A 10,321-nucleotide genomic window follows, 5' to 3' on the forward strand; every position below is an offset into this window, starting at 1 on the left:
GAAGTAGACTATGTGTATCTTGCTTTCAGTATAGACGATGAATATAAATATGGAATATAAATATGCTATAGGCTAGCGAACGGAAACAATTCTACTGATCTCTTATTATCTCTGTGTGTCCTAGACCAGGGATTTGACATCTTTTCCTTGAGGGACCTACAGCAGTTCCATGTATTTGACCTATTCCACAGTTATTGACACAACTGATTCAACTTGTCAACTAATCGTCAGCCCTTGAATAGGTGGATCGGGTCAGCATAATTGTGAAACGTCTGTGGGGCCCAGAGAGGATGGAAAACAACTGTCCTAGATTAAAGGAAACTTGGCTTCTGTCTGTCTGTCTGTCCGTCCGTCCGTCCGTCCGTCCGTCCGTCCGTCCGTCCGTCCGTCCGTCCGTCCGTCTGAGTGATAGTCTTTGCATTGGACTGTGTTTTACTCTTTGTGTGTTACCCTTTTTTTCTTTTCACTGCTGCATCCCTCTCTCCCTCTCTCCCTCTCTCCGTCTGTCTCTGTTGTATGGGACATCTGTGTGTGCCAGTGCTGAGCTAATCCTGCCAAAGACAGTGCTGTGGTCTAGCTGGAAAGAGAGTCAGAGTCAGTGGAGCAGGCCAAGTTTCCTCGTCTGGAACACACGGAGATAGTCTGACCATTGAGGGAAGGACAGGAATATTTTCATGACGTCATCATCCCGAGACAAATTAATAAAGACCATTGTTTGATTGCAGTCATAGAAATTAAATTTTGAAATTGTATTTTTGCACTATTTTTGACACGTGTGTCTAGGGGTTATGCACGAAATTATCTTTGAAAGGCAAATCAAATGCCCCCCCCCTATTTTTTATCAAAGTGACGGCCCTGCTTACTTTGTGGGCGTGTGTATTTGTATATAGAGTTTCCAGTTATCGAAGTACCCTGGGAATTCTCATGAATAAAGGATGTTGTTTGTCAATAATTGATGTTCTAATTGACTACTGAGCAGTTGGACTGCTATACACATAAACAACGCCCAATAACACTGACAGAAACTGTCCGGGATTCAATCCGACAAATGCGTTGGTCTTGTTTAGGCTTGTTTAACCTCTAAAAGTCAAAGCCTTTGGCCTTTACTACTATGGCCCAAAGAAATGCATTGAATAACACATTTATAAAAAGACAGTAAAACAACAAATCATGAGGAATAATGTGTTGAGGTGTCTGTCCTAAATCTATGAGATGTAAGAAACCTCCGGAAAATTTGATGGGACACAAATGTAACCTCTTTTTTTGTTAGAAGACTACCTCCATACTTCCATTCATTTGCATGGGTTACCTTCAGACGAGTCCCATGACACTTGTGCGGGTGATAGAGCAAAAGGGAGCACACCATCATGTCTGTGAGAGTCTCGTCTTTCCATAGAGTGGTATTAGTTATTAGGCCAAACCTGGTTGGACACTACAGACGTTTTCATGAGAGGACGGATTTGTGGGATATCTCCTGCTCTGACAAACAGCGCTGTAGCTCTGCCGCTTTCCACCGCAGATGTGGAAGGTCGGCATGGGCTGATGTGGTGGACTGAGACGCAGCCCACGTAAAACAGCAGATATCTTTAGCTTAAACTGACCCATTTTGCTGGAGATTTTTTTACTGTGGGGTTTAGATTGACGCACAGGTGACTCTTCTAAAAGGTCATTTAAACTTGAGATGACATTCGCAGCGTTCACCATGAACGCGATCTCCGTGAAGATCGGGGAAATTCCCTTTATAGGGCACATTGTTGGTAATTCAGTGTGCAGCGGTAGAATGCGCTTTCACACTGGTAAAACACAGTTTGAATGAATACTGGCCATCTTTTAGCATAGCCTGTGGACAACAGACCTCATGACCTTTTAGGCTGAGTTGAATTGGATTATAAAAGGCTTAGCATTATTAAAGTCTTTGTTTGCAACGATTGAGAGGAGTTCACTTTGCTGTCTGTCAACATGTTGTATTACGTCACAAGCAGAGCAACTCCTATATAGTATCAGAAAGCTTCCAAGGAAATTATAGATGATCTTTAAGGTCATGTGATTCTTAGCATTTTACTCGTGATATCTCTACACGGGGTCATAGAATGAACAGAGACATGCAAAGGTAAAGGATGCGTTTATGAGCACTGTCTCAGTTTCCTGGGAGGAGGAGTTTGGGAAGTCTGGGAAAAGATCATGTGAAGAACGAAGTGGTCGTGGTAGCTAAACAAACAAAATATTCAACCTGCTTGCAGCAAGACCTTACTACCCCTCCCTTTCGGTTCACAATAGCAAGTTCAGGAAGAAATATGTACTTTATTTTTATTTATTTTATTTCACCTTTATTTAACCAGGTAGGCTAGTTGAGAACAAGTTCTCCTTTGCAACTGCGACCTGGCCAAGATAAAGCAAAGCAATTCGACACATACAACAACACAGAGTTACACATGGAATAAACAAAACATACAGTCAATAATACAGTAGAACAAAAGAAAACAACAATTCCATATACAGTGAGTGCAAATAAGGTAAGTTGGTGGCGAAGTAATTACAATATAGCAATTAAACACTGGGATGGTAGATGTGCAGAAGATGAATGTACTGAGGAAGAACACAAGGGAGTAAGGGAGCTCTAATGTGGAGGTTAAGGGATGTGGCGAAGAGATAGATAGCAGGGAAAGAGTTGGATGAATGGATGAGGATGAAAAGATCAATAATGACAAAAGAGAGATTTCAGTATTTAAGCCCTTACTGATCAGTCAAGCACAATGGTGCTACACACGAATAGCTACTGCAGGGAACATATGGGAAATGCTGAAGATAGAGGATTAAATTAAAGTGATACAAATATAAAAAGGGATGAGCAATTAATCATAGAAAAATCATGAGGACGGATCTAATCTTATCAAATACAGCCCTATCACTCTTTGTAGAACATTCCTCCTGCTACAGTAAAAACAGCCCAAAATAACCCACAGGGGTACTCAGGTGTGCTACTACAGTAGTAACTATGAGTGTAAAGGACTCCACGGCTCTAGTTTGGCGATTCCAAAAGATTGCACTTTGTGTGTTTGTTCGTGTGCCCTTTGAGAGAAGGCAGCATTTGACAGCAGGCGGTGCCATTTGGAAAAGACCTTCAACATAGATGAGAACGCAATCATTCTGGGGATTCAGGGGATGAGTCGAGAGGCTTTAGAGCAGAAACAAGTAAATAAACAAGGATGTTCACACATCACACTGGAAAAGGGCAGAGAGATAGAGAGACAAAAAAGAGAGGGAAGGGTAAGCATTAGATAAACAGTGGAGGCGATTGATAGGAAGATGATATGATGATTTTTTTGTATGTACTATCATAATTTCATAATCTTCCTATTTCTCTAACTGTCATGTACAAGACAGGCAAGCCAGTTTTGAACAACAGTTTTATCAAAATCATTGTTGATAGATTTTTTTATCAATAAAAAACAACTTAAAAACTTCACACCAAGACAGCCCATCGTAAATTAGGAAAAACAAATCACACCCTTGCAAAAAGTATCTACAGGAAGGTCACATGGAATGGATTTTCCTGTGCGTGGTTTGTGAATGTCCTATGCAATGCTCTGTGAATTTCCAGTATATATCCTGTGGGATGTCCCCAGGATAATTGCTACAGAGAGTTACAGCTGGTGGATGAAACCATGAGCAAGATGAGCTCTCCTCACTTCCTGTTTTTAAAATCCCTACCGGTCAACAATAATAACTGTTCCATCTCTGTTAGGGTTACACTTAAGAGCTGAGAGGGCTCCTCTGCACCCAGGGGACCATTAGCAAGAAGGAAGGATCTTGTAAGTAATCGTAATACGTCATCTTTATATAGCTACATTATAGGAATCTTCTTCTTCCTAACTTCAATAACCACTCTGATTATAGTGTCAGAGATGAATTTGGATAAGGGTGGTTCTGGATTCTCTTCCAAAGTAATAGATTTTCACCCCTTTTGAAATGATTCAAACATAGTGGCTCTTCGGCAATGGCGCAAAGGAACAATGGGGGGATTTGAAATAGCCAAGCTATTAGTCTCAACACAGCAGTTCCCTGTGTCTAAGTCTTTGAGGAGGGTTGGTTGGAGGTGTTCAAGGGAAGTGTTGGGGCTTTGTGGGTATTTCCTGATGCAGCCACTCCTCTGGGAGAGTCTTTCTGCTGGGGTGAGTCTGAGGCTTGGAATGGACACCTGAAGGCCCAGCGGGAGTGCCGTGCTAGATGCAGGAAGGAGAGAGATACGTAAGAGATTACTCTGATGCATCGCAAACACGCATACATGCACATGAGCTCACGCACGTAGACACACACACACATTCATGCGCAAGGACAAGCAAGTGATAAAAAAAAAAAAACCTGTCTATTGAATGTCAGAAATGGCTGTATGATCATCTCGAAATATATGAATTAAAGCCTCTGTTCTGTACACAGTGTGCTTACCATGGTAACATAGATGCCCTCTCCTCTAGAGGGTGTGGGAGGAGGCGGGGCCCTGAACCTCTGGAGCGTGACATAGCAGTTTGTGTCCTGTGTTGTGTTAGAGTGAGCAGGTACAGTCCGTGTTACAGAGGGAAATGTTACACAGCTGGGACATCAGAGTGGATGAAAACACCAATGCAGCACATAGGGATGGGTTATCATTGGTTTATTAATTGACTGCGAGGGAAGCAGCGAGAAGAAGTGAGGGAGAGAGACTCAGACGATGAGTGTTACCTGAGTTTTTGCATGCAGGTTTGTGTGTTTGCATTAATGCTTGTATGTTATTGTTTGCATGTGTTTTACATTTTTTTAATTTAACATTTATTTATTTAGGCAAGTCAGTTAAGAACAGTTACCTTGTTTCCATTGACTTCCTGTGTGTCTTCTCCACGTATTACGTTCACCTGGATGTGACTGAAAGAACATACCAAAAAATGTAGCTTTCATTGGTTTTAGTATGGCGTTTCATGTTTCCAATATATTTGTCCTATTTTTCTCTGCCTCTAAAATAGGCATATCTTGTACATGTTTTTTGACTCTGCTCTCTCCCTGTCTTCTCCTTTCTCTCTTGTCCACCTGCTGGTCTCTCTCAGCATAATCTCACCACTGGTCATTTTGTTGCCGTGGTGACCTCCTCCGACACACCCATATTCCCACTGTGACTCCGCCCACCAGGCACAGTGAAAAAAGCCCGCAGCAGAGAGGCAACAGCCAATCAGGATGGGTTACATCAGGTTTATGGAAATCTCCTGGGAAACTCCTGTGCTGCCCTGGGAAGTCAAGGTGTAAAGACGAAAGATAATCTGTCAACCTGATTTGCTCCTTTTTCAGCATATACACATAGAATTGTTTTTTTTTTAATATAATTGTTTTTAATGCTTGCTTAGCAATCCAGTTGTTATCTTTCAAGATAAAGTATGTACCTGATCTTTCCACCACTGTGACCTGTGTGTGACTCTGATGGATGTGTGGATAGCCGGGTGCAGGACCCAGGCGACACATGTAGGTGCCACTACATTGGACTGTCACTGACAGCAGCAGGAGCGAGAAGTCACCTTCAGAGATGGTCCCAACCAAAGACACTCTGGGTTCAACGGTGACAGTTTGGTTATGGTAGTGGTATATGAGATAGTGCTGGCTGTTATCCATTGACCCCTGTTATTATGAATTTTTTGGTGCTCAAGATTAGTACAAATACAAATAGTACTGAACATATACTACATGCTACAGTTGAAGTCGGAAGTTTACATACACCTTAGCCAAATATATTTCAACTCAGTTTTTCACAATTGCTGACATACGTATAATCATAGTAAAATTCCCTTTCTTAGGTCAGTTAAGATCACTTTATTTTATGAATGTGAATAGTCAGAATTATAGTAGAGAGGATGATTTACTTCAGCTTTTATTTCTAACATCACATTCCCAGTGGTGCTACCAAATACACTCAATTAGTATTTGGTAGCATTGCCTTAAAATAGTTTAACTTGGGTCAAACGTTTTGGGTAGCCTTCCACAAGCTTCTTACAATAAGTTGGGTGAATTTTGGCCCATTCCTCCTGACAGAGCTGGTGTAACTGAGTCAGGTTTGTAGGGCTCCTTGCTCGCATATGCTTTCTCAGTTCTGCCAACAAATTTTCTATGGGATTGAGATCAGGGCTTTGTGATGGCCACTCCAATACCTTGACTTTGTTGTCCTTAAGCCATTTTGCCACAACTTTAGAAGTATGCTTGGGATCATTGTCCATTTGGAAGACCCATTTGTGACCAAGCTTTAACTTCCTGACTGATGTCTTGAGATGTTGCTTCAATATATCCACATAATTTTCTCTCCTCATGATGCCATCTATTTTGTGAAGTGCACCAGTCCCTCCTGCAGCAAAGCACCCCCACAAAATGATGCTGCCACCCCCGTGCTTCATGGTTGGGATGGTGTTCTTCGGGCTTGCAAGCCTCCCCTTTTTTCCTCCAAACATAACGATGGTCATTATGGCCAAACAGTTCTATTTTTGTTTCGTCAGACCAGAGGACATTTCTCCAAAAAGAACAATCTTTGTCCCCTTGTGCAGTTTCATAGTCTGGCTTTTTTTATGGCGGTTTTGGAGCAGTGGCTTCTTCCTTGCTGAGCGGCCTTTCAGGTTATATTGATGTAGGACTCGTTTTACTGTGGATATAGATACTTTTGTACCTGTTCCCTCCAGCATTTTCACAAGGTCCTTTGCTGTTGTTCTGGGATTGATCTGCACTTTTCGCACCAAAGTACGTTCATCTCTAGGAGACAGAACGCGTCTCCTTCCTGAGCGGTATGATGGCTGCATGGTCCCATGGTGTTTATACTTGCGTACTATTGTTTGTACAGATGAACGTGGTACCTTCAGGCGTTTGGAAATTGCTCCCAAGGATGAACCAGACTTGTGGAGGTAAAAAAAAAAAGAGATCTTGGCTGATTTCTTTTGATTTTCCCAAGATGTCAAGCAAAGAGGCACTGAGTTTGAAGGTAGGCCTCAAAATACATCCACAGGTACACCTCCAATTGACTCAAATGATGTCAATTAGCCTATCAGAAGCTTCTAAAGCCATTACATCATTTTCTGGAATTTTCCAATCTGTTTAAAAGCACAGTCATGTAAACATGTAAACTTCTGACCCACTGGAATTGTGAGACATTGAATTATAAATGAAATAATCTGTCTGTAAACAATTGTTGGGAAAATGACTTGTGTCATGCACAAAGTAGATGTCCTAACCGACTTGCCAAAATTATAGTCTGTTAACAAAACATTTGTGGAGTGGTTGAAAAACAAGTTTTAATGACAACAACCTAAGTGTATGTAAAATTCCGACTTCAACTGTATGTCACTTTTTAGAAAACATAATATTACTGCAGCAATCCTAAATGCTACATTTGTTGTGACATTATATATTTTGAGGGGATTACCTTGTCAGTGAACCCCCACTCCACACTGATGTTGTGATGTCCCAGACTTTTGAAACACTGAGTGAGGTTGCAGGGCAGTCGGACATTAGAGCCCACAGGAACCTCCTGGTCTGGGCCTGTCACTACACAACCTAAAGCACTATACACTGTGGATACTAACACACACACACACACACACACACACACACACACACACACACACACACACACACACACACACACACACACACACACACACACACACACACACACATGCACACGCATATGTATTTCGTTTTAGGTACATAAGAGTGATACTACAATTCAAGATTCACACACATGCATAAAAACTTGCTCACCACAGACAATTAAGGTTCTCAATGTGGTCTTCCCCATTGCTTGACAATATTTGTGCTCTACAAAAGAAACAAACAAAGAGTACTTTCATTATATCTCATGTTTCACTAAACGTGAATACATTTCAAGAGATTCATTCCAAAATGGAATACATCCAAGTTCAGAAATGTTGGTAAATTAGCTTTTATTGTATAAAGAAATTCTGAAAGAGATTGGTGTGTTTTTTCATTATCTAAACATGGCATGGGTTTGTTAAATGACAGACATGTATTTGTTGAAAATCTGTCACTGGTTTAATTTCAGAAAGACAAATAATCATGTTTTTAATTGCAAATTGCTATATATCCGTCTCACTCTCAGAGAAATAAGTAGTACTGCTAGGTTTGACACTGTCAAATGTAACAAATAACTACATTTTTAATAAAAAAATGTACAAATTCTACATTTGTGACATCAATATTTAAAAAGTGCTATAAAATGTATGTAAAACATTTCCATTTCACATTTTACTAATTTGAAGGCTATTCCATGCGAGAAATTGCCAAGAAATTGAAGATCTCGTACAACGCTGTGTACTACAAAGGGTTTTCTAATGATCAATTAGCCTTTTAAAATTATAAACTTGGGTTAGCTAACACAACCTGCCATTGGAACACAGGAGTGATGGTTGCTGATAATGGGCCTCCGTACGCCCATGTAGATATTCCATTAAAAATCGGCCGTTTCCAGCAACAATAGTCATTTACAACATTAACAATGTCTGCACTGTATTTCTGATCAATTTGATGTTATTTTAAAGGACAAAACATGTGCTTTTCTTTCAAAAACAAGGACATTTCTAAGTGACCCAAAACTTTTGAATGGTAGTATGTATGATACACATCTAAAATCCATGAACAAAACATCTGAGAACAGTAATATATTACACAACCATGAATGTGCCCATAGGCAATAATTTCTGACAAAAAAAACCCACAATTTATAAAAGTTGTGGATATATCGTTTCGTAAATGAACTCTTCATTTAGACTATTACCACAGCTGAATACAACTTGTATACAACAGCAAATGTACAAAATGATTCAAAATGTAATTTGCACTAGTCTGCCTATCATATACGTACAGCATATCTCCTTCACAGATAGATGAGCCATGCTGCCAATGTGCCAACCATTATATTTCCATATTCTTGGGTGACCAACACTTTCAATAATGCTCCTTTTTTTTAAAACATTTTAACATTACCATTGTCTTACCTCTCTAATTGTCTTACCTCTCTAATGGATTACATATTTGTTTCTCTGTTTTTGGCTTTTAAACGAAGTCCACCCTGGTCTCTTTGGCCAACGAGCCTCTTCACTTTGTCACAGTTGAAATGCTTACAGCTACAAGGTTCAACAAGTTACAGCAAGATACTGGTGGTTCGCCTTCCCTGAACTGTGCGTATGTGTGTGTAGGTGGGACGGGGTGGGACGGGGGGACGGGGACGGGGGGGGGCAGTTTAGCATGTCTGGCTGTGGTCAACAGAGCTCTTTCGTTTCAGGAAAGAAGAAGAAGAAAAACACACACCTACAGAAAGTGTCTCAGATGTGTCCTTTTTTCAGTACGATGGAAAACACATGCATGCCATCATGAAAGAGCTGCGAAAGCCACATCTGCTTTTTGTGGTTAGACTCTCTTGATAAACCTGTGAGATATTTAGTGAGCATAGTCTGGACTACTATTTAGTTACACATATTTATTAATGTGTGACTAAGGTTCCTTTTATCCCATTTGATAGAAGAAGAAAACTTGACATTTTCCTTAAAAGTAATACATGTCATGGACAAAAACACACAGTGGAAACCTTTACTCGCCACTGTAACTAAAATAGTTCTACTTTCTCACATCCTCTTAGAGCGTTATGAATAAATGGTTTCAAGATGCATCTGTTTTGTCTGAAATACGACTTTACTTTCTGCTTCTTTTTAAATCAATCTTCCTTTTTCTTCTGACTGACCCACATACATACTCACTTTCTCTTTCTATATACATTATATACATTAGATCACGTGTACTATGTAGGAAATTCAAAAAGAGAACATATTACTTGTCAGAATTCTCTCTCTCCACCCCCCCTCTCTTTCTCTCAATTCAATTCGATTCAAGGCTTTTCACTGGCATGGGAAACATATGTTAACATTGCCAAAGCAAGTGAAGTAGATAATACACAAAAGTGAAATAAACAATACAAATGAACAGTAAACATTACACTCACAGCAGATCCAAAAGAATAAAGACATTTCAAATGTCATACGATGTATATATACAGTGTTGTAACGATATGCAAACGGTTAAAGTACAAAAGGGAAAATAAATAAACATAAATATGGGTTGTATTTACAATGGTGTTCGTTCTTCACTGGTTGCCCTTTTCTTGTGGCAACAGGTCACAAATCTTGCCGCTGTGATGGCACACTGTGGTATTTCACTCAGCAGATATGGGAGTTTATCAAAAGTGGGTTTGTTTTCGAGTTCTTTGTGGATATGTGTAATCTGCGGGAAATATGTGTCTCTAATATGG

The 10,321-nt window shown here is 40.2% G+C and overlaps 1 protein-coding gene across 1 annotated transcript; it reads right to left on the reverse strand.

The window, feature by feature from the left end:
- Positions 1–4,100: 4,100 nt before the first annotated feature.
- Positions 4,101–9,185, reverse strand: LOC115206782 (uncharacterized). Its single transcript, XM_029773982.1, has 8 exons — positions 9,032–9,185; positions 7,762–7,818; positions 7,424–7,578; positions 5,409–5,569; positions 5,090–5,255; positions 4,842–4,899; positions 4,447–4,533; positions 4,101–4,223 (listed from the first exon to the last, which is right to left on the reverse strand). The coding sequence occupies exons 3-8, from the start codon at positions 7,507–7,509 to the stop codon at positions 4,101–4,103; spliced, it is 681 nt and encodes a 226-aa protein (XP_029629842.1). The 5' UTR covers positions 7,510–7,578; positions 7,762–7,818; positions 9,032–9,185.
- Positions 9,186–10,321: the final 1,136 nt, after the last annotated feature.

Source organism: Salmo trutta, chromosome 13 (assembly GCF_901001165.1).
Source record: "Salmo trutta chromosome 13, fSalTru1.1, whole genome shotgun sequence".
In the NCBI taxonomy this organism is placed as follows: domain Eukaryota; kingdom Metazoa; phylum Chordata; class Actinopteri; order Salmoniformes; family Salmonidae; genus Salmo; species Salmo trutta.